At 47.3% G+C, this 24811-nt stretch overlaps 1 protein-coding gene across 19 annotated transcripts in view; it reads left to right on the forward strand.

The window, feature by feature from the left end:
• cadpsb (Ca2+-dependent activator protein for secretion b) overlaps nt 1–24063 on the forward strand; it is a 42116-nt gene extending 18053 nt beyond the window's left edge. The window contains exons 7-32 of one of the 19 annotated variants that reach the window (XM_029825907.1): nt 183–294; nt 967–1106; nt 1400–1466; nt 1636–1744; nt 1831–2043; nt 4080–4091; nt 6585–6721; nt 6873–7060; nt 7771–7872; nt 7960–8023; nt 8124–8247; nt 9362–9430; nt 11913–12019; nt 12705–12734; nt 13286–13294; nt 14643–14799; nt 14926–15067; nt 16116–16277; nt 17470–17625; nt 17733–17880; nt 17958–18032; nt 18512–18595; nt 18712–18744; nt 18865–18972; nt 22507–22611; nt 22689–24063. In XM_029825907.1, coding sequence (XP_029681767.1) covers nt 183–294; nt 967–1106; nt 1400–1466; nt 1636–1744; nt 1831–2043; nt 4080–4091; nt 6585–6721; nt 6873–7060; nt 7771–7872; nt 7960–8023; nt 8124–8247; nt 9362–9430; nt 11913–12019; nt 12705–12734; nt 13286–13294; nt 14643–14799; nt 14926–15067; nt 16116–16277; nt 17470–17625; nt 17733–17880; nt 17958–18032; nt 18512–18595; nt 18712–18744; nt 18865–18972; nt 22507–22611; nt 22689–22865 — 2830 coding nt within the window. In that variant the 3' untranslated portion in view covers nt 22866–24063. Of the gene's footprint in view, nt 1–182; nt 295–966; nt 1107–1399; nt 1467–1635; nt 1745–1830; nt 2044–4079; nt 4092–6584; nt 6722–6872; nt 7061–7770; nt 7873–7959; nt 8024–8123; nt 8248–9361; nt 9431–10299; nt 10333–11912; nt 12020–12704; nt 12735–13285; nt 13295–14642; nt 14800–14925; nt 15068–16115; nt 16278–17469; nt 17626–17732; nt 17881–17957; nt 18033–18511; nt 18596–18711; nt 18745–18864; nt 18973–22506; nt 22612–22688 lie in introns of all 19 variants that reach the window. The other 18 variants (XM_029825910.1, XM_029825917.1, XM_029825908.1 and 15 more) reach the window with 18 other exon arrangements.
• The last annotated feature ends 748 nt before the right edge of the window (nt 24064–24811 follow it).

Below are 24811 nucleotides of genomic sequence, written 5' to 3' on the forward strand. Positions count from 1 at the left end.
CTACAAACTCAGAGATATTGCAAAGCTTGTTTCTGTTTCAGGTTTTGGACTTTTACATGCTTTCATTGCCAAGGCAAAGGCGAGTCGGCGCTCGCCGAGATGGAGTCATCACCTGTTAAATGCGCCACCGTCCCGCTGCCATGGACACTAACCTCCGGAGTGTCTTTTGTTGTGTCTTTCAGCTGGGGGACCCAAGGGGACTTCACCACCACACACCCTCTGCCTGCTGTCAAGGTGAAACTGTTCACAGAGAGCACGGGGGTGCTGGCACTGGAGGACAAAGAGCTGGGCAGGGTAACGCCTCTGAGTCCAACATCACACAAATGTGTTCAGCACAGCACAAAAATACTGGCATTCTCACTCCTGTCCCAAGATAATAGGAGAGCTGCTCACATTCAGCACATAAGAGCTTTTGGATTAGCCATGCAACACTTTAACCACCAGCTTTTACAATTCCACGTAAGGCGCCGATGGTTAGAATCTAAAAACATTTTCCTTTTAGTGTAATTGCCATTCCTAGCCAGAAGGAGAGATTTGACACGTTCGGTTGGTGCTTTTTATGCTTGTGTGTGCAGGAAATGATTGTGGAAAGTTTTAATCTCAGTAACACGCAGAGGGCAGCAGCATTTTTCTGTCCTCCATGATGTCCTTTCTGGAGGTGTAAGGTTACTGTGATAAATGGTAAAGCGAGGCGTGAGCGCTCCACAGACGTCCCTGTTGAGGCTGTGACCTTGGGTTCGTGACAAGGGTTCTTTCTCTTCCTGCTGCAGCAGTGATGGCAGGAAGGCAGTCGTCTTCTCTGGGAGACTTGGCCCCCTCTTCTGTACAATTCTCATGGATTGTTCATTTTTAAAAGTTACTTATGTATAATTCTATGCATATAATTAGATCAACATATATAATAAACACACTGAGGGCGACTTTTGAGACAGACATAGTAGCTGTGTCCTTTTGTTTTGAGTGCAGGTCGTCCTCCACCCGACTCCCAACAGCCCCAAACAGTCGGAACTTCATAAGATGACTGTGACCAAGGCGTGTCCTGACCAGGATCTGAAGATCAAACTGGCCATAAGGATGGACAAACCCCAGAACATGAAACACTGCGGGTGAGACACACAATCCTGCTTTCCTTCAATTTTTCATCCTTTAGCCTATAGAAATCCAGCCCTCTCAGCTCTTGTGGCCTCATTTCTAGTCCTATATGTGGAGAAATACTGTCAAGTCTACTGCGCCCCCTGGTGACTATATATATATGTATGTGTGTGTGTGTGTGTGTGTGTGTGTGTGTGCACATACACACATGTGCACCCTGTGTTATGTATCAAAATAATTAGACTTAATGATTTACTTAATTCAAAACCTATGTTGATTGTTTTCTTTGTCTCCTTGCTTTTTCCAGGTATCTCTGGGCTTTTGGGAAGAATGTTTGGAAGCGCTGGAAGAAACGTTTCTTCGTCCTCGTGCAAGTAGGTCATCAGAATGATAAATGAAGCAGCCGTGACTCTCCTTGAGGCTGTGGCCATTTAAATGCCGTTCATATTTACATGGAAGACAAGGCAGATCTATACTTTGTTGAGAAGACACCCCGAAGGCCTCGTTGAATTAAAGGCTTGTTTGTCAAACCTTGTGTTGTAGGTAAGTCAGTACACATTCGCCATGTGCAGCTACAGAGAGAAGAAGTCTGAACCGCAGGAGCTGCTGCAGCTGGACGGTTACACCGTGGACTATAGTGACCCTCAGCCAGGTGAGGCCAGCTTCATTGGCAGCTACGTAAAGCACGCAGGTGCACCTGGAACTGACAACGTGCCGCTCCCCGCGCTGTCGCCGCAGGCTTGGACGGCGGTCGGGCGTTCTTCAACGCCGTGAAGGAAGGCGACACCGTGATGTTCGCCAGCGACGACGAGCAGGACCGCATCCTGTGGGTCCAGGCCATGTATCGCGCCACTGGCCAGTCCCACAAGCCGGTCCCACCAACTCAGGTCCAGAAACTCAACTCTAAAGGGGGTGCCTCGGCCCAAATGGATGCTCCCATTTCTCAGTTCTGTAAGTAGCCCGAAGCAGATCTCCTTCCGTTTTCCAGACAGCAACTTTTCATCCACAAAGCAGTGAAGCTCTAACCCATAAATGTCCCACACCATGCGCTCCACACTGCAACCACAGAATGTGCTGGTAGAACTAACACACAAGCACGCACACACATGCCTTGATCTCTCACAGATCCCTCCAGCATCTGATGGACGTCCACTCATTATCACCACTCCCACAGTGTTTAAAGGTGCAATCCCATGGCTATTCCATCAGCTGGTTTACGTGGCTCAGACTATTGGAGTAGCATCAGTCATCAGTCAACTCCAAAAAGACGCTGTGTCATCTGGCATTGCATCTATCAGGACACAGCCTGCAGACTGCTTTCTACTAAAGGGATCAGCACCCATTCAGAATGTTTGGAACATTCAAGCCTGCTGGGGTTGAATCTAGACAGCGCCAGAGAGCGCTGGGCTAATTTAAATCCAGATTTAGACCCCCATCTCAGATGGTTCCCTCATCACTGGGTGACAGCCGAGCCACATAGAACATGTTTAAACATTTAATCGGTCTTGTCGCTGTACTCGCACCTCTAAGCAGCCCACCAGTCAGGTAGCGAAGTGAAGGTAAGACTGTGCAGTGGTGTCTCTCCTCACCGACAGAAAATCAAGCTAGGGACAAATTTCTTTGATCCGTACCGTGATTTTAGGGAATTTCTTTCTAAGTTATACTACAATAATAGATCCTGCTATTCAGAAAACAAATGTGCACATTTTCTTTCCCACCATTAGTTTCAGAAATGAAAATACAAAAGCTTTGATTTTGAAGAAAACGATCGACGTATTTTACTAAAATGAGACAGCCAAGTTCCTAAAATTCCTCCTAAAAGTATTGTAGCATTTTTTTTCCGCCCCATAATTGGAGTCAAACTATGAAGATCTGAATTGGATCAGTTACTCAGAATCCTATCACGTAAACTCTATGTTGTTTCTCCATTGGTTTCTTTGTCCAGTATGTGGTTGTTCTTGTGGTTAGTTGACTCCTCTGATGCCAGCTTTTGCCATTCAAATCCTCCTCACAGTGGCACAAACCTCCACTCCTCCCTTCCCTGAAACATTGTGGCACACCACGCATACATGTTTCACCCCCATGGTGGTCTTGAATGGCACTGGGTCCATGTGACACACAGCCCTCCTGACTCTGCTGCAGCATAATCAGACGCGGCGCTATAAAGGTCCTGCCGTTGGATTCAGAAAATCGGAGCACAATCTTCAAGGGTTAGCTTTTTTCTTTTTAAAGACAGATTGAGGTTTCAGATAATAAATGTAATAGAACAAATTAGCGACCAAAATCTAGACTTAAAATGCGCAGATATGACTAATCCCTCTATTTTCCTCCCAGCGACTACCGGTAATTACATTTTACTGGAAATAAACCTCCTCGCAGTGATAAAAAATGACTTAAATGACTTAAAGAAGAGGACCTAGATTAGAACCCTGTGGCACACCACAACAGAAAATTGATATATAAAAAAAAAAAGTGTTTGAGGACCTTTATAGTCTCTCTTTATAGTCTCAAAATTCTATCGTACACACACAAATGTGGGTGGTTCACATCATTGGGAAGGTGCCAGTACCTCTGTTCTGAAGTTCTCTCCAGCCGACTGTGCTGAACACGTGGCGCGTCGCTCCTCCACTACACACTCACAGTCTGGAATAATGGAACTGCAGTGGAGTGATGAGGACAGTCAATTCTTCTTCTTCGTCTTCTCTCTTTCTGTCTCTGTCTCTCTCTTATATGGCTTTGTATCTGTCTTCACGTATCTTCACATGTACTCAAACACCACCACCGCCACCCCCACCAACAGACTCTCATGTTGGGATAGGTTGTTGTGTTTTCAGTTGTCTCTTCTTCTTCATGCTTTGCCTGTACACCCTTCTTGAGTAATGCAGCTGCTACAGTAGGTCAGGGTCTCTCGTGATTGCTCTCCTCCAGCCTTGTTGCTAGTCTTTATGTTATTCTGGTTTGTCCCTTCTTACCCTGCTGTCTTCTAGCTGGACTCAAGGGTAAGTGCTTCCCTGTAGCCGGCACAGTTCAGATAATCCCCGCTGATTATCTGACAATTTCAACGTTCTTTCTTCTTCCTTCTCTCTTCTCCTTTTTTTCCCACGTCTCGCCTCATGTCTTAGATATTAGTTGATAACTTTTCTTTTCTTTTTTCAACAACCTCTACTTAAGGATCTAAGTTTAGGCATCCATTTGTGCCAGTTTAGGATGCATGTATTTGACCTCAGATCTTATTATTTAACTCAGTTAAGGGTTAAAGTTATTGTAGCTGTTACTGCATAATTGCCTTCTCTCTTCTTTGGCATTGGTGACTGGATCCCTCTGTGTAAAGCAACAAATTTCGTTTCTTTTTGGAAAGACGATACGAATTTGAAGGGTTGGTAAAACGCAGTAAACATCAAACTCTCATGTTTTCCAAAGGCAAAAGGAAAGTACAAAGTTGGGCCGACGGTAGAGGAGAAGAGGGGAGAACGCATGGCTGAAATTTGTTGATCACGCTTTACTTCAGAGGGCTCAAATTATATTTTTTGGTCGTTTCTCTCCCTTGGACTCTTTCTGATGAGAGCTGGCAAATATGTGTGCGGAGTATTGTGAATCCTAAAGACAAGGAGTAGCTAATCCAGCCTCTTCTTACAATAAAATACTCCGGACCCCCCCTTCCTCTTCCTTCTTCCTAATAGAAGGGTCTATAGTTGGACGTTAGCCCGGAATTACACCTCCATGCAAGGAGAGATCGCATTATGATTTCTTTTGATTGCCCTTTGTTTGCCTGAATAGGACAACACCTGTGTCATGTGTCCATAATTTTCTACAAAATCAGGACTTTTCATTCATTTTCCCCATCTCCCAGAGAATGATACAGTTCTGCCTCTGTCGGCTTCATGCTATTTACCCATATACTTGCACCAGATTGTATTGCTACCCTGTTAGCATTCTCCAGTAGTGGTTTGCCTGTTAGTGTGCTCTGTAGAGATCATGAATACACTGCAACATACAGTATTCAAGTATTGTCAACTTGCAAATGCCAAGAGGGAAAAAAAGGAATGCCAAAAAAAGTAATTATTAAAAAAAAAAAAAAAAATTAAAAGAAAAACCCCTGCAAATTTGAAAGCCGGACTGCAGATGTGCATGACATTTAAAAGCTCTATGAAGTCACACAGTTCACCAGCATGTGATAATCTGTATATGTATGTATAAAATATGCATTTGGGGAGTTGGTAAATTGATCCTTCTTTAAAGTACAGAGTATACGCTAGAGCAGACGGAGGCGTAGCCCACTGAGAGGTAGCTCAAGCCCAGGCGCCATCTGTGGACGGGATGTTTCCTCACTGTGGCCACACTGATCCAGCAACATCACTGTCGTTGTGACCTGTTCCCCCGTCAACTGTCTCTCATTGTCACGTTAAACGCTCCTTTCCACCAAATCACACATTGTCTGTCCCACTCCTCTCAAAACAACCTCTCTTATACTGTTTCCTCCTGTGACAACCCCCCCCCCCCCCCCCCCCCCCAACACCACCACTATCACCACCACCACCTCCCCGCACATAAGACCTCTTCTTTTACGTGTGGTGCTTTTTTTCCTTCCTTTCACCGCCCTGGAACGAAAGCAGTGTTGTTTGTGCCCGATTTGGTACGCACTCCCACCCTGCCCAGCCCAGAAACTGGCCTCCACTTCCTGCTCCCGCTCCCAAAACCATGTGGTCTCATGTCAGTGTCTCACAGAGAATGTGACTGCATCTCTTATCTTTTTTAATCATATTTACTACAAATATGTCAGGGACCCGAGCAAAGGAGAGGGTCAATTTGTAGCTTGGTATTCGAGTACTTTATTTAGATAATTTCTATTTATTTAATCAGTCCACGTTTTAATCAGTGCCTTAATGACGTTGTCATCCTCCACTTTTACTGTAGAATCATTATGTTTATCTTTATTGTTAATACAGCTGGATATTACTAATCTGCCATATTCATTTAAGAATTCCACCTTATATGATATCTCGGTTTGTTTGATTTTCTTTTCTTTCCTCATATTTCTGTCTTTTTTTTAGTAGCACATGTCCTAGTATCTGTCAGGAACTGAGTGACGCTCAACAATGGCGAATGGCAGAATCTATTGAAAACATAGGCTGCATCTAATACCAGCATGTTTTCTGAACTTTTTTTTATTTATTTTTTTTTTAAAAAAAGCATAAAAAAGATAGAGAGAGAAAAAAGAAAAGAGTTGATTTCTCCCGAAAAACGTGAGGGAATGTGACGCTTCGATGCATGCACGCACATGTGACAGAAGATTTATTTACAAGCTCATCTAGCGATACGTCAAATCTGTTTCAATGAAACAATGCAAGTTGACAATGTAAGCTGTAAGTGCATAGAGTTTCCCCCTTTAGAAGTAGAACAATCAACCCCTCCCCCCAGTGTTTTTGATGCTGTAAGGAAGACTTGCTATTGATCTGGACCGTGTTCTTTCCCCTGTGCTGTTGGCCTGATAGACGCTGACAGAGCTCAGAAACATGGCATGGATGAATTTATCTCCGCTAACCCCTGTAGCTTTGACCACGCCTCACTTTTTGAGATGGTGCAGCGGCTCACGTTGGACCACAGGCTCAACGACACCTTCTGCTCCCTGGTAAGTGACAAATGGAATAGAATTTACCGGTGCACAAAAATAAATAAACAAATGCTAAAGGGGATTATTGGGCAAAGTTGCAAACCAAGCAGAAAGGAAGAAGGTTCCGTCAGAGTTATGTGCTTTAACACGATCGTTGGCGTTTGTGCAGGGATGGTTCAGTCCGGGACAGGTGTTTGTCCTGGATGAGTACTGCGCCCGGAATGGAGTGCGAGGTTGTCACAGACACCTGGGTTACCTGCGGGACCTCCTGGAGAGAGCAGAACGCGGGGCCATTATTGACCCCACTCTCCTTCACTACAGCTTTGCGTTTTGTGCGTCCCATGTCCATGGGAACAGGTGGGCCCCCATCTTTCCTTTCAGGGGGTTTGGAACAGCGCTTGAGTCCATATTATTATTATCATTGCTCAGAATCCTTCCCTTTATGCCAGATTTATGTGGGGATCTTGGATATTGAAATACAATCAGGGTTAATTCAAGGCTCATTTTTTTGTCTCCCATCCTTTTGATTTAGCCACATTTATGTTTGTTTGATTTTATGTTCTATGAATTGTTCAGTCTGGCATGTGATTTTATTTAATCTGTTGTGTATCGCCACATGTTTTCTTGTGTTCTACCATTTTTCTTTGTTTCTTTCTCTTTGTCTTTTATTGCCATAGTCTCTTACTGTCCATATTATTCATCCTCCTATGCTCCGTTAAAGTCAGAGAGGGCAGCAATTACTGGGGGCCGCTGGGCTACGAGGCCCTAACGTCCCCAAAGAGCCCCCAAAGCCCAGATCCTCGCACTGCCTCTAAACGAGTGCACATATTCAAGTTTAAAAAAAGAATGGATTCCAAAATACCACTGTGTCAAAGGCAGAAAAGGTGAGACGTTGTTCTGTGCGTGTGTGTGTGTGTGTGTGTATGTGTGTGTGTGTGCTTAGCAAAGGGAAGCACAAGCTGAAATCGGTTGCTCCAGGGCTCGGAGCTTCCAGGCTAGGGTGATTTATCCATGTGTGTTATTGACAGTCCTCGTCGCTAACCTGGGGGGGGTTGTGATCCTTGCAGGCCGGACGGGCTGAGCACAGTGACGGTGGACGAGAAGGAGCGCTTCGAAGAAATCAAAGAGCGGTTGCGCGTGATCCTGGAAAACAACATTGTAAATTTCAGGTGAAGCACTTAGCGAGTCGCTGGTGGTGATGCACACCGGAGCGCCGCCGCCGTGATTACATATCGATTCCACATCTTTCCTTGCAGATATTGTTTCCCCTTTGGCCGTCCAGAGGGAGCACTCAAGGCCACTTTATCTCTGCTGGAGAGGGTTTGTAAAAAAAAATAAAAAATAAAAAAAAGCCTTTTATCCTGCAATCTCTGATACGATGACTGGACGTTTCATTCTTCCTCTGGGACGCGGCCTGCAGGTCCTGATGAAGGACATGGTGACCCCAGTCCCACCCGAGGAGGTTAAAGGGGTGATCCGCAAATGTCTGGAGCAGGCGGCCCAGCTCAACTACCAGCGGATCAAGGAATACGCCAAGATTGAAGGTAACCCAACTCACGGCCTAAACGTTAGCCGAGCGAAGGCAGGATTGGAAAATGTCGGCGTTCCCGTGGTGGTCATGTGTGCCGTTAAACAGGAAACTCTCCTTCCTCCAGGTGTCCTTCCCCCCTCCCCATGTTAATCTGGGCCTGTTTTTGCCATCTCTCTCTATTGACGCGTGGCGAACTCACTTGGGATGTGGCGCGTTTGCGTCCGCATCCCAAATGATCTGCGGCGTTCCCAGATACGCGTGACGGTCACTCTCTGTCTCTCGGTGAAATAACTCTCTCCTGTGTTTCAGGCCTGCTTTAGCTCTGTGCTCTTCTGTAGGCCAAGTTGGCTTTTGTGTAGAGGTGTGTGAGTAAAAATGCATTCAAATCCAAAGCCCTCAAACCTGTTGATGTGCTGATCTCACTGCCTGACTGCGAGCTGTGTGTAATCTCCTCTGACCTTTGATCCACTGGACTGTGACGTTCAGCTGGACTGAACGCGCTCTGTTGGCTCCCCACACACACACATTCCCTTATGGCTCCTCCCTCCCTCTCTGGGTTCTCCAGCTGACTCTGCCCCCCCACCACTCTGGTCTTGGACCTCCAGCAGCTTTCCTGTCTCCTCTGTCTTCCCTTCCTGTCCTCTGCTGTCCGCTCTCCTTCTGCCTCTTCACACACTTTTTGGGCTCCGCCAGACTTTTGGCTGTTTTTGACCTCTTGACTTGTGATGCGATGGGTGGCGTTTCAACCAGACGAATGCTGGCATTGAAGCGCTGTACGCCAGCATCAGACGCCTGCATGTGCTTGGAGATGCAACAACATGATCTGTCTTTACTGGCATGGTCTACGTATCAAAGCTGATATCAATGCCAGGACACTTCATGATGTCTTATTCCCTCTCGCTGTATTGTTGGAGTTGGAAGACTCGAGTGTTTACGATCCCTTTGACTGTTAAAGATACTAAGGATTCGACCCTTACTATCTTGCCTTTCCATGTGAGTTTTTTCTGTCCTCATGAGGTGTCTGGTGCAAAGCGAAAGAAAGATTTGGCTTTGCCACCGGGCCTCCTGCTCTCCAGCATTCCCACCTCTGACCCGGGCCTCTTGCATGCCCTCATCCTTTTTTATAGGGAAAAAGAGGGAAATGTATGAGCACCCTGTCTTCTGCTTGGCGTCTCAAGTGATGGATTTAACCATCCGTGAGTACCTTCATCGTCCTGTGTCTCCCCCTCCTCCCCCTCCTCCTCTCTCCCCCCTCATCCCGCCTCTCCCCTGTCCAGCGACGTTGCTGCCGCCGTGCTTGTTTTATAGCTGTGGTCTTCGTGTCTGTGAGAGCGAGTGCCAGTCGAGAGGTCTGAGCAGTGCCACACCGAGACTGTCGGGGGGGTCGTCCTTTTAGTTTTTAGACACCATCTGTTTGTGATGGACATGAATGAGAAGTCTGGTCTGTTAGCTTCTTTCTTTTGGTTGGATGCCCATTCCTTTGACTTGAATGCATTTTTACATTGCTTACAGTGTTATCTGCTCCAGTCATGTGGTCTGATCACGTATCAGTAGTGTGATGTGCCCAACAGGTAGGGGTGTTATTTATTCTTTTCCCTCTCACTACGACACCTGAGACAGTGAGGGCGTATCTGCTGACACATCCGTTCAGTGGGGGAGGCAGGAGAGGGTGGGCTTCATGAGACCTGGTGAAACATCAGCTCACCTGCTGTGTGCCGTCTTTGACTCTGGCTAGCCGTTTGTGCGTCCTCCTTGTTTCCGATAGTGTAAGTTTTGTCTCGTTAACGAACATTTGTGCCACGATTTTGATTTCCCACAGGCTAATTTTCCAACGTGTGTGTTTTTTGATTGTATGTTTGTGATGTTTGTCTGCCCCCCCCCCCCCCCCCCCTCCCCCCAAGGAGCCGAGATCGTCCCTACAGATTCACTGAAACAGCTCACATGGGGATGATGAATAACCCCCCCTCCCCCCTCTCGCGACCCTCTCCCTGTCATGTGATGATCAGAAACACACTAATTCTAAACATCTCCTCTTTATCTCTTCTCTCCCTTTATCTTGCTGAAGTTGAGAAAGGTCAAAAGGATCAGAAGGATCCAGGTGAACTTACGTTTAGCTTGTGATTTAGCTAGTGCACACAGACACACACACACACACACACGCGCACACACACACACGCACACACACACACACACACACGCACACACACACACACACACAGATGCATGCACGTATAGTATTTGATAAATATTTGTAATACACATTAAAGTTTTACATAGTGGCATGATGTTTTTATAATGTAGCCTCTAAGTTTCTGTTATTTTGATCTCATTTCTGATTTTACTACAGAACTGTTCAGATTGTTCTGGATTTATTAAGATTTATTCCTCGTTCGGTTTCAGCGCGACGTTCTTTTCTTTATGAGTTAAATAATGTTAAAACAACAATTAAAAATATGCATATAAATGATGCTTGTATATTGAAACAATAAAACAAGTAGATTGATAAATATTATATTTAAGCAACAAAAACAGCTCATTATCTTTTATTAACAATAGAATTGTCTACATTGATAAATGCTCTTCATGTTTATTGTATAAATTAACAAATTTTCTTTGTGGACCCTGAAAAAACACAGACAATATTACTGTGATATAAATGCAGATAATCCAACCTTCAGTGTAAATTTAAGCTCGTGCATTTCCATCCACCCCAGTAGTAAACTCAACCAGCGTGAGGATTAAAAGGGCATCTTTGTTTGAGAATTAAAATCTTCAAATACACATCCCTACTTGGCTTCAAAGAACCAGATCCTCTGGATCAAGAAGGCTGCTTAATAAAAGTGCAGTGATATCCCCGGTCAAGATCTCTGTTTTATGTAGAGTCACATATAAATGTGCTTTTGATTTGAGCTTTGTCTGCTCATTCACTTCCATCTTCTAGTTATACTCATGCTGTTCTGTGTAGTCCTGCAGCTACATCGTTCTGTCAGGCGAGCAGAGCTTTAGAATATTACTATCATTTAAACAAACAAACGAGCAAAAAACAAACAAAAAAAAAAAAAACAGGGGCGGTGCAGCTTAACTGATTCCACAGTATTGTAAAAATATTCATTCAATCTGACCCACTGCAGAAGGGAGTTCTTGCAGCTCAGGTAAACTCCCAGCGTGAAGGAAACACTACCACCCAGTGGTTAGAATACGAACTGCACGATTTATTTTCTTGCCAAAACAGCAGATAACTAGCACGTTTTTTTAAATATATATATATATATATATATATTTATGAGGGATTACGTGTGTTAACCCTCCTCCATACTGGAGGTCAGGATGAATGAATCATTGTTACAATGCTTGTATGTTTCTGTTTCCGACCATGCCACGCCGCAGCTCTGTGCCGCTCTGCACTCTGCATGCTTTCGATGCCGCATTGCAACTCCATCTCCAGCGCATATCTGACAATTACACGCGCCTTCAGCTCTGTCGCTTGATGTCACGCAACCCAAAACACAAACAGGAAGAGGGCTTAATTACTTGTGGGTTGGGTCGGCAGATATCACAGTGTAAACACTGTGTGTGTTCTTTCATTAAAGCTAGAAATGTAAAGCAGGAAAAGTCGCTTCCCCCTGGAAACTGTGCTTGACTAACCACTCATCCCTCACCCTCATCCTTCTGTCCCAGAGAACGTAGGCCGCTTAGTCACCCCTGCCAAAAAGCTGGAGGAAACAATTCGCCTGGCGGAGTTAGTCATAGAGGTCCTCCAGCAGAACCAGGAACACCATGCGGAGGTGAGTTAGAACCCTCTCCTGCTCTCCTCCTCCAAACACATCCCCTCTATATGCTCACTCTTATCTCGCTGCGCCCTGCAGCAGAGAGCCGGGCTTATCTTCTATTAATACAGCAGCCTTCATCTGAGGGAAGAAAGAAAAATGAATTTACTGTAGGCAAGCTCTAATTGGCGGCTGACAGAGCGTGGCTGCATGGTTACATTCACGCAGCGAGCTGGAGCCGGTCTTTAGCATCCACGGCAGGGCCGCACTGTCACGGAAAAAGCGAAATGTTGAACTCGACAGTGCGGGATAAACAGATAAGCTGCTGTCACATGCTGCAACTTTAAATTCGATTAACTGGGATAAACAGCATTAGCTTGTTTTGCCTCATCTTGTACTTTTAGTTCATTATCTAATCTAAGAAGTTCAGGGAATTGAAATGTTGGGGCTCCAAAACTATGAAAGACTGGTTCATAGAAACGCTTGCATTGTGTTTAATCCCGTGATTCTGTTTTGTAGTAGTGTGAACAGACGCAGTGGCAGAGGCAGCACTGCTCTGCAGGATTTGCTCACACTTGCATCCCTGAGTCATGTAGAGCTTCCTGTCAGGAGAGCTTGTGTAGAATATTGAAGGTGATCCAATGTGATCGTAGAATATACGGATGAAGCAGATTCACTGTATCTCTCTGAATATGCTTGACAGGCGGCAGTCACGGGTTCTGGAGATCAATCGGTACAGTATTTGTATTTTTTTTCCCCCCCACCTCCTTCTTTCAGTCCCCATCACAACCCCCCCCCCCCCCCCCCCGTGCGGCATGTGCGCCACAGTGGCAGCAGGCACCTGTAGACAGAACGAGCTCATAGATGCTGTAGCCGTGGGTGGGCTGGTAGAACCTGAGAGCCAACGCAATTCAGAGTCTTAATGGAGGCACCGTAGCTTGCTCAGCATACCTGTGGTCATAACGCATGTTCATCCGGCCATGAAGAGGTTTTCCTTTTCTCTCTCCAAGCATGCCCAGCCAGTAAACTCTCCAAAGTCTGCTCCATGTGAACCTTTACAGTTCGATCCACCATGAACATGTTTCCCCCTCCATCCAGTGGTTAATTTCACAGTCCGCGCTCGTTCAAGCATTACTTTCCCAGCCCCCCCCCCCTCCCCTCCCCTCCGTCATCCCTCTCTCCTGTCTGTTCTTCTTAGCTTAGACCCCCTTTAGGAGTAACACCTGAAAAGTACATCATGTTCTGTACATCTCCCTGTGTTCTTATTGTTGTATGTCCGAGCAGGGAAAAGAGGTATGTAGCAAAGTTGACTGAGAGAACTCCCATGATGCACTGTGCATGTCCGGTAGATGATGCCATGTGACCCCACCCGTCTTCCCACCCGCCCTTCCCGGGATTGCAACCCTACACGGCTGCATAGACGCAGAACTACAGTGCTGGCTGGCCCTGAGTCTGTCTAAGATCTTTTAGAGGCCACTCCATCTGCTGACCGTTGAAGCCCCCCCCCATCCCGAACACCCCCCACCCCCCCTTGCTGGAAGCATCCACTGTCCTCCCTTTCCCAAGTCCTGACTGAGAGCGTCTCTCCTTGAATGTGGCGGGGAAGAGCTCTGTTTGTTGCCTGTTTCTTTAACGCTAAAGCTGGTCAGGTTTTTATGTATGTGCATGCCCCCAGGTAAGTAGAGGGGTAAGTAGAGACTTTGTCTCCCCCCCCCCCCGCCCTCCGAGGTGGGGGGGCGAACTACAAACACTGTAATGCAGTGCAGAATGCGTTGCATGCGGCGTGATTCGGACGAGGTCCTGCTTCATGGGGTAAAAAGAAGTAAACGTTTTCAGCCGGGACGGTCAGCAAATACATACGCCAAGACTGCGAGCGATGCAGCCGCTGCACTCGTGCGCTCACAGAGCGGAGCGAGGAGGTCCTGGCGCCGTGAAAAACGCTCGGCGGAGCCTCACGCGCTCGCCGACTCCATCAATTGGACGTGATTCTGCTAACGATCCTGTGCGCTGCAGTCTTCGGTGAGCCGAACCCAAGATGTGCATGAGTCACCGTGGCATCTGGTGGCGGGGGTTTGTGGGTTTGTCGCTGGTGTGAATGGTGGGCCCCTCCGTCTCTTAGCCTGAGAGCAAAGCATGCTGGGAGCTCCATGTTTGCATGACAACAGCATTTAATCTGCAGATTGTGCCACGAACATGGGTTCAATATGACAGCTGATTGCCAGGCCCACTTTGGAATATGATCTCACACACACACACACACACACACACACACACACGCACGCACGCACACACACACACACACACATTTGTCCATCCAAATACAGGAATAGTTTGACATTTTGGGACTTTCCATTGTTTTCTTTCTGAAACTTTGATGAACAGATCTGCTTGACGCTAAAGATGCTAAAGTAAAACACTGGCTAACCCTTTAACATTAAATCAGGATTCTCATCTACAAGTGTCCCTCAAAATGTTAAACTATACATCAGTCAGTATTTCCAAATCATTAGATATGCAAAACCTGCCAAAGTCCCCCCCTCCCCCGCTCCTCCCTTCCTTGATGGCCTCCCACGTTTCGCCTCACGCCTGAAGCTGAACGCGCGTTCATCTTTTGAACCGCTCCATCATGCTGTGTCTCCAGGCGTTTGCGTGGTGGACGGACCTCATGGTGGAGCACGCCGAAAACTTCCTGTCCCTTTACGCCATCGACATGGACGCCGCTCTGGAGATCCAGTCCCCCGAGAGCTGGGACAGCTTCCCGCTTTTCCAGCTGCTCAACGACTTCCTCCGTTTGGACTGTGAGTTCACGTACTCGCACGAATGTTCAGTTTGTCGCCACTTTGGGCTTTTCTATTGATGTCTTTGTTGAAAAAAGACCTCAAAAACTAAAGCCACTAATGTCTTTCTGCCTTTGTTTTGCACAGATCACCTGTGCAACGGAAAGTTCCACAAACACCTTCAGGATCTTTATGCTCCTCTGGTGGTTAGATATGTGGATTTGATGGAGTCCTCCATCTCACAGTCAATTCACAAAGGATTTGAGCGAGAGTCCTGGGAGCCTGTAAAGTAAGGAGCGTCCCTCTTTGTAGCTAGGCTGTAGCTTGGACGGAGGTGCCGAGCTTTTATATACAGATGACAGACTGAGCTTGTGGAGGCTGAGAAATCAGCGGCGCCGTTCTCCTTTAGGTCCTTCATGAGAATCAGCCGAGAGTGGGCTGGATAACCTATTTCCTGCACTGCATAAAAATACCCCGTGTGTCTTATTTCTCTGACATATTCGGGTCAGGGCCCCTCATAATATTTCTATTGTTTGGTTGGTGAACTAACCTCCATGATCTGTGTTTGAACATTGCGCCAGAACAAAAGAAGGTCTGTTATGTTGCTACCTCGAATTCACTTGTTGTGTCTGTCTTCCATGTTTTTGGTTCGATCTAGAATTGATTACGGCAACATTATTTTCTTTGTCTTTTCTCTTTTCTGTCCTGCTGCTTCTTCTTTCTTCCTTTGATGCCGTCTGCGTGTGTACCTGGGATCTTACATGTCCAAAAAAAAGTCTGCAAATACAGAAAACTGATCGAGAACTGCGTCAAAAAACGCGTTGCTGCTGTTGGCGTGACTGTTTAAGCTCCGAGGTTGTGACTCCATTCACACCATGTCGACTTTTATCTCCAGTGACGCAGCAACGCGGCCGCCTTAGCCTGGTTTATCTGAACCATTGTTGCTCTTTCAGCCCGGTCAGAGGCAGCATCGTTCCTCGCCACCTTCAGAGGAAGCGATCCCAGTGCTTTGCTCTTCCACCCGAGTCAGGTATTGGTCGATAAAAGGCAGGTTAGGTCTTCTGCATTGAAACGGCCCAAATCTTCTGTATTTGCAAACTTTTTTGTCATCTTTAGACACTATTTATTTGACCTTTTGCGTGGTGTCAGGACAGGGAGGGGCTTTCCTCTCCCGATCTCCGTACCTGCGAGCGTTGCTTCTTTATGTTTCGGTACATTCCCGTCTCTGATTTCTCATCTTGCGTTACTTATGATGCGTGTTACATGGCTTTTTCGCTGCGCCCACACCACTGTTATGGATGCTTCTTTTTTTTCTTTTTGTCTTGTCTTTTCCGCAGGAGTTTAACAAGTAATCTGCCCAATGTGAATCTACCAAATGTGAACCTCCAAATTCCCAAAGTACCAAATCTGCCAGTGCCAGTAGCAGGACTATCAGTTAACCTTCCACAAATGCCTAGCTTTTCTACCCCGTCATGGATGGCTGCTATATATGACTCCGAGTGTGTATTCAACTAGTTCACTTTAGAAATCCCTAGCAAAGCGGAGACTGCCTTGGTATGAAGATGCAGAGGAGTTTTAAACTACCAAATCTGACGTAGCTTAAACATTCCGTATGTTTTTAGTTCTTTTTTTGTGATTTATCTTAAAAGGCTGTTTCCTTCATGTGCGCGTGTTCATGCCAAGAGCTCTCTGAGAGGTGTTAGAGCAGCTGAGGTTCTGTCACCAGAGACCGAAACTCTCTCATCTGCCTCAACCTGCATGCTGTTGAGGTGGGGCGTGGAGATACAGGCCTGATCCAAATAATCCTTCAATTGGGGATTTTCTATGAGTAGAAAACAAAATCAAACCCAAAAAAAATGAGCAAAAGGTAAGCCAGAACTACAAGACGTATCTCCCCAGAGTTGTTGTCTGCAGACATTTGCATTAGTTTGTAGATCATTCATGGCCGTAGGTTCATCTCTGACCTTGAGCGCCTGTTAGAAGTCTGGGGGCGGGGGGGCACTGCTTGGACTGGAGGTGATGATGCAGATGGACCTGGCAGGTGGCGCCTGGCTCTGTTTCATCACCTCCTTCTCCACAAGCTCTAATCAGGCTGCCTTTAAAGGTCTGCATGGTTTGACTGTTAGTTCTTCCAGTTGTCCCACCAGCCCGGGGACGTGGACGCTGAGCGGGGGCCTGCAGAATCACTCCGGGAAAAAAACGGACTTCCTTTCCGCGGGCCCTCCCTCACTCGTCCATCCCCTCCACCCCTCTGTCTTGACACAGTGCCATTAGCTGCTGTATCTACCTGCATGTGTCCACCTCGCCCTCCACCCCCCCCCCCCCCCCCACCCCCTCCAGTCAATAACCGGTGCTCCGCAGCAGGGTTATTGAGTCGTTCCAGTAAACCCTCCTCTCCACCCATACACTGACTGTCCACAAACGCAGCAGCACGCAGGAAATGAGAGCGACGGAGCAGTCAGCGTATGGTCAGAGCAAACTCTGTTTTGGTCCGGAGGAGCAGCATCTTCCTCCTCCTCCTCCTCCTCCTCCTCCTCCTCCTCCTCCTCCCCACCTGCCACCTGCCACCACACCCAACCCTCCATATCCTTCCTAGCTCTCTCCAAAGGGAGGGACCCTCTGATTTGTGTGTGTGTCTGTGTGTGTGTGTGTCTGTGTGTGTGTGTGTGTGTGTGTGTGTGTTGATGGTAGTAACGGCTCTGGGACATCAGAGGACCTCTTCTGGAAGCTGGACGCCCTTCAGACGTTCATCAGGGACCTGCACTGGCCCGAGGAGGAGTTCGCGCGGCACCTGGAGAGCCGCATCAAACTCATGTCGAGCAACATGATCGAGAACTGCGTCAAGCGGTGTGTTTGTTTACGTGCACGTGGAGAAGACCTCCGGGCAACGAGAAGGAACGCTCTGCCCAATGTTTTATGCAACAGTCTGTATAAATATTTCACTTGTGTTGCAGCACTCGGATGGCATTCGAGTCCAAGCTGGCAAAGAGCAGCAAGTCGACAGATTTCCGCATTTCTCCGGCATTGTGCACCATGTTCAACGTGATGGTGGACGCCAAGGACCAGTCTGCTAAATTATGCGCGATGGAGATGGGCCAGGAGGTACAAACAGGGTGACACCGTCGTTTAGAAGAGCAGGACGTCGGTGACAGCTGTCGATGTGCCTGTTATCTCCGCAGAAACAGTTCCACTCCCACATCGACGAGCTAATAGAGGAGAGCGTGAAGGACATGATCCAGCTTCTGGTTGCAAAGGTGCGTCACCTGTGAGGGACTCAAACATAAGCGCCCACCCGCATCACTCGCACCAGTCAGTCAGTCAGTCAGTCAGTCAGTCAGTCAGTCAGTCAGTCAGTCAGTCAGTCAGTCAGTCAGTCAATCTCCCAGGGCCTGACCCCCAACAAGCAACAGTGGCAGGAAAAACTCCCCTGTAACAGGAAGAAACCTTGAGCAGGACCAGGCTCCTGTAGGGGGACCCTCCTGCTGATGGGGGCTGGGTGGGGGGGGCAGGTAGAGAAGAGAATAGGCAGAAATAATCCTCACTTGTGGAAGAAGCTGTGTTAGTTTGGAAGTGTTTCTGAATATTTTCTTCATTCAGATAATCGTGAGATGTAATGTAAGCGTGGGTCCAGCCCCCCCCCCCCCTCTCCAGGGCTACTAGAAGGTTGACCATGGTTCCACAGTATTGTGGATAAAACCTCCCCTGTGAATGTTTTCTCTCTGTTGCTTCACAGTTTGTCGTCATTCTGGAGGGAGTGTTGGCCAAGATTTCCAGATATGACGAAGGGACTCTCTTTTCCTCCTTCCTGTCTTTTACGGTGAGTTTTAATTTAGCATCAAACCTTTTGGACACCAATCTAAAGGGGGGACGTCAGGTAAACTTTCATTCTCCATCTAATTCAAACAAACGTGTTTATTTTTGTTCTGATTTCAGGTGAAAGCGGCTTCTAAATATGTGGACGTCCCTGTAAGTGTAACGAGCGTCCCCGTCAGACGGATAGACAGTTGGATTCAGCATTTCCTGTCTTTTTCTGGCTGCGCTGATGCGCGTGTCGGCGTGTTGGTGACACCCTGTTCTGCTCCACAGAAACCAGGAATGGACGTGGCCGACGGCTATGTGACCTTTGTGCGCCATTCTCAGGATATGCTGCGTGATAAGGTCAATGAGGAGGTGTATATAGAAAGGTTATTTGATGTAAGTAAGATGCCTTCTCCTCCTCGCGGCACGGGAGGGGCCTTCCAAAATGTGGCAAAACAGCAGGGTAGAGAGGGATAAGTCCATTTTGAGACCAGGACAAGCTACTTGAACCTGGCAGAAGAGGCTTTTTTGATTCTACACCTCTCTCTCTCGCTCTCTTTCTCTGTCTCTCCTCCTTTAGCTTCTGCCCTCTGCATCCTGGTGTGCGTTGCCACACTGCTTTTGGGCCTTTGTGTGTTAAAAAAAGGGAAACTTTTAAAAACAAAGAGTCCATAAAAGCATCCTCAGACGCAGGATTATCTGAAGCAGTGCTCTCTGAGAGGTACAGAACGACCACAGTCCAGCTGTGTTTGGGGCCCAGATGTTGGCAGAAGAGCATGACCCCCCCCCCCCCCCTCCTCCTGCAGGAGTGACCGTCAGCCTCTCTGGCTCCAGTCCACAGCCCAGCAGACACAGTTCCCTCAGAACTGCTGCGGCAGCTGCTGGATGGGCCGGGTTGACGTCACGGCGGAGGCCGACGTGCTGAACCAGGCTGCATTTTCACCAAGAGGCCGACTTCAGTTGCTCCGTCCCAACTTCTGAAGCAGCAGGCAACGTTTTCTAGTCCAGGAATGTAGTGAAGCACCAGTAACTCGCAGGACGCCCGCTGAACCCATCAGCATTTTCAAGTTGCGTATTTCCGACCACATATTATGGCGGTGTGATTAAGGGGAATTTTAGCTGTTGGCCGGGAACTGAAGTGCGGCCGCCGGTGGAAATGCAGCGTCAGCAAAAGCTCAGGGAGACGTTTGAGGATAGACGTGAGGCTGATTTCTCAGGAACGACCCTGCGCAGTTTCTCTTATGTCAGGCGCTCCATGACACCAGTTTAGACACGTGCAGTAGTCAAATATAGCACACACACACACACATACACACACACACACACACACACACACACACACACACACAAAACAAATCCAGTATGTATATATACATACAATTCATCTAGGATTTTATCAATAGTAACATTTTGCTCTGATAATTTAAGAAATTTGATGATTAACCGTACTAATGACAAAGAGATAGCCCATAATATGAGTTGGCTTTTCACCAAAATGAAGAAAACTAGCACTGAACCAGGGATGTCTAATTAAGATGCTCTGAGGCAAAGACTCCAGCAGCCCCCTGACCCTCATCAGGAATAAGCGATACTTAACAGACCACGAAGGCGTGAATGAATAAATGAATGAGCGGCTGTGCAGCCGCCTCGGGGCGTTCACACACACACACACACACACACGTGTGTGAGGACAGCCAGGTGGGAAGCCAGCGTGTTAGCGAGGGGAGAGAGCACTGTCTTAGAACAACATAATCCTCCACAGGATACATTAGCAGCGATGTGTCCTCCATGTGTGATTTGAACACATAACGCTGTGCCGTTTGTGCTCCATGCCATTCAGAGAACTCTTTGTACAAACCCGATGTGTGTGTGCGTGCGTGTGTGTGTGTGTGTGTGTCTGAGACTCTCAGGTGCACAGACGTCCTTCTCTGGCTGTGTGTTTGTATGCTGGCTGCAGAGCCTGATGGTCTTCTTTTACCGGAGTGGCGCTGATGCCAGCCGAGGTTCCTCACGTGTTCCTCGACAGTGTCCCCCCACTCCCCCACCCCCGTGTCCTCTGTGAAGTCCTGCACAGCACCGTCATGTTCGACTCTGGAGATCTCTCGAGCTGTGGCCGTTTCTGTCTCATGAGCCGTCCTTTACCTGAAAGACGTCGGCGACCCTCCTCCATCCGAGCGCATTTCCTCCCATCCCTCCATTTGCATGAACGCGTCACAAGCGCTCCCCGACGTGGCGGCTGCCTCTACTTTATCTCTCTTTCCTCACTAATTCATTCCAATTCAGTTATTTTCGAGCTCCTCTTTTCTGATTAACACCATTCCTGCTGCCTCCTCTATTCTAAAAGTGGCACTTATCTCTAGTGTTGCGTTGTTTTATCACATTATGTTGGTCGGCATGATTTTAGAGTCAAATAATCTTCCTGTGTACATCTTCTAGCATGACCCTCCTCCTCAGAGTTCTGCCTCATTTGCACATACAGCAGTCTTCTTCAGCACGTCCTCTGCCACCCACCCACCCACCCGCGAGGTCTGCATGCACTGCACGCTCAACTCGACTGTGAAGTGGACAGGCATCCGCGTGTCGGGCCCCGAGTTCAGAGCTTTAAGCCATTCAGATAATGGAGAGCTAAATTAAGCCAGCGGTGATTAAGTAAAGCTCTCGGGGCTCCTGTCTGAGCCTCTTCTGCATTCCTGCCTACTCACATGTTTAAAGTTGACTTCCTCTCTGGAAACCGGAGGTATGACGACCGTTTCTACAAGATCTGGGCGCTGTTCTCTTGTAGCTTTAGAGCTGGACTGTCTGCAGAACCGTGACGCAGCGAAAGGGTGCAAGAAAACAGCCCCGCCGCTCCCTTGCCTGCTAACCATTTACTCTCTCTCATTCTATTTTTCTTCGCCTAATGAACGATGAAGAAGGCGGTTTCAGTTGGGGGCGCCGTGGCTGTCTGTCTTCAGTGAAGGTTCTGTCGCTGCAGCTTGCCATTTCGGCTGGAATAAATTATAAATAAAGGCTAAGTAATTGCCTTCCATAATTGATGAACTGCGTAGCTTTTATTAAATATTGACTAGAATACTTTAAGTAATTCAAAGGGTAATTCCAGAGCGTGGCTCCCCCTCCATTTGGTTATTTTCCTCCAGTAGCATCGTCGCTCTTAATATTTTCTCTAAAATTGCTCCCTTCATTCTCCCAGAAAGCTGCAGTTTTGTGTGTACGAGTGCGCGTGGGTGTGTGGGAAAGAAAAAAACCCTCTCGGCTAGCATGTCTAAAACAACCTGTTATTTCCCAAGTCGTCAGTGGGGGCAAAGGGTGTGAAAAGATTTAGTTCAGGGCGATCTGGCTGCAGACAAGATGTCATTTTTATTTATTTATTTTTTGTCATCTCCTCAACTAGAAAAGAAGATAAATGGTTTTCCTTTGACTGTGTATGCAAACATTAGCTTAGCTAAATAGTCAATATAAGTTATTTATACGATATTTTAATAGCTGGTGACAGGTTAGAATCTTTATGTTAGTGATGATTGTGCTTAAGATAAGCTAGCTTGTTGGCAATATAATTTACATAAACTGCACCAGCTTTGATCATCTCTAACAAAATCAAATAAGCTTGTAATATTTCAATATTGCATAAATCCACCATTTTGTCATTTTAATTCGACTCGACAGGTTTGAGGTTTTGTAGCGTCTGTTGTAAATTCTTGCTAAGCTAATTATGTAGCAGCGTACAGAAATCCGGACGCTTTAAACGTGAACGTTGACTGTTGCTCACTCCCAGCGGAGCAGGTGAGTCAAAGAACAGACAGTATAGAAGCTTCTCAGCATCGTTAGCAGTGTCCTTTCTTGGCACACGACAGGTTGTTGTCCTCGCTGTTGTTGTTGAGTTTGTGCCCGAGTGTGTGTTTTGCTGGAGGGTGTCGTGTTTATGTGTTTCAGCAATGGTACACTGCCACCATGAACCTGCTGGGGACCTGGCTCACCGAGCGCATGGATCAGCAGCTCCACGTCTACCAGCTGAAGATCCTCATCAGGATCACAAAGGTGGGGACGGAAAGCAGCCACTCTCTCACCACACCCGTAACAGCACATCACCCACGACCCTTTGCACTCCCCAATAGAAAAAGTACCGGGACTTCCGGCTGCAGGGGGTCCTCGACTCGACCCTCAACAGCAAGATGTACGACACGGTGCGCAACAGGCTCACCTTGGAGGAGGCCACGGCCTCGGTGAGGGAAGGAGGCATGCAGGGCATCTCAATGAAGGACAGCGACGAGGAGGACGAAGAGGACGACTAAAGCCCGCCCACGTAGACTCCCCAAACCCTCCCTCCCTGTGTCCCCCCCCCCCCCCCACCCCGACCCCCCCACCATCACAACTGCCCCTTCACACTTTTGACTTTAGCCTGGTTACCGATGCATGTACCAACTCAGATAGCCACTCTAGGACCTCTTTGTCAGCTCGAAATGCCTATGAAGGAACTATAAACTATGAAAAAAAAAATAAAAAAATAGTAGGTATACAGAGGAAAACCTAAGAAAAAAAAACAACAAAAAAAAAGCGAAAAAATAACCACGATTGGCAGTTTAGCCATGTCATGATAAAGATAGCACCTATATTTGATCCATTCATTTCTAAATTCATTTCTATGTGTTACTAAGCAATATGGAGAACCATTTGTTTGACGATGTCGAGTGAGGTTAATAGGTGTGTCCCTGTCCAATGCAAACCTATATGGCGCTTCTTTGTCGTAATCTACATTCATTAATGGTACATTGTCGTGACGATGCGTGTGCGTGCGTGGACCCTTTTCTTCGTCTCGTCTGTTTTTAAGTAGATGCCAACTGCTTCGGACAGAAAAACCGCCCTCCGTATTTGTTTCTGGCGCCTGTTACCGCCGTCTGCTCGCTGTTCCCAACACCAACAGGAAGTCCAGGCCTGCATTTTCTATCACGTGTCAACGCTGTGTAACCTCGACTCGATGCCCCGGTCGGACCGCGGTTAACAGGAACCTTTGACGTCAGAGAGTGGCTACTCTAGAGATGCAACTTTCTCACGGCTCCATTTTGATAACTCGGGAGATTTCTATTTTTTTTTTTTTTCCTTTCCACATTCAAGAGGCCTCGGAAGAGGTTCTATTTTGATTGAGTTGCACTTTTACAAAGAAAAGAGCAAAAATAATTTTTTTTATTAAGGAAAAAAAAAAAAGTTGGTCCGTCTTTGTTCCGTATTTGTGTAGAATGAGGTGTCTGGCGTTTTGTTTGGGTCTCACTGTTGTTTTGTATATATTCTATAAATATATATATAAATATAAATTGCTGTACATTGCATTCTGAGCCATCGCTGCATGCCTGTGGGTTCCCACCCTCCCCAAACGCTTTCTGTTCTTCTGTGTGAATTAGCTGGTGGTTCCATTTTTGCTTTTGCCTTATGAACGGCAACAGTTGTAATATGCAAGAGCTGTGGCCTGGAAATAAAAATGACTGTACATGTGCAGCCTCTGTCCTGTGTCCTGCTTCTACTGGTGCACGACACACACACACGAGAGGCATTTAAATATGAGCCCATGGTCGCGTTTTGTCCACGTCCAAAAGGTTTAGCTCTCATTAAACCGACCCGTTTTCTCAGTTCTGTGGAGACGCCCTGCTGAGAGGCGCCCGTCGACCCGATCGATAGGCGCCGATCAAATGTTGTCATCCAGCACAGCTAATGCGCCGCTGTCTGGAAATGTCAGCATGATGCAGCTTTGCCCCGAGCCGGACAAGTTCTTAGAGCGGCGTGCTGCAGCTTTTCATTAAGATTTAACGTTTTTGTTGGTTTTGTTTTGAATAACGAACGGTTACATTTTTCCAGCATTAAAATGAACAGAAAGGCAGTTTCTATGGGAATTTCCCTCTACACAAACAAGATTGTTTGGCCTGGGGTACTTGGGGAAGGGGGGTCAGCAGCAGGGTTGCAGGGGGGCTGGGGCCCCTCCAGCTGCCTCTAGGCCAGACTATAGTCAAGTACAGTCACACTCACACTGGGGTCAGTTCGAGCATGTTGAGACCCAGGAATCCAACCGGGTTTTCCAACCTACCAGGTGCAAAACCTGTGAAAACTTGTCTCGGTGAAGGCCGATTCCCTCCTGGGAGGACAGAAAACTCGGCTGGAGGACTGGGTTCTGGCACCTGGTCAGCCGTTCACCTCTCCTGCACATGTATCTGTGGGCCCAGAGAGAATCCCCGCAGCCTCGGGGGGAAAC

This window comes from Takifugu rubripes, chromosome 19, assembly GCF_901000725.2.
Source record: "Takifugu rubripes chromosome 19, fTakRub1.2, whole genome shotgun sequence".
NCBI lineage: Eukaryota > Metazoa > Chordata > Actinopteri > Tetraodontiformes > Tetraodontidae > Takifugu > Takifugu rubripes.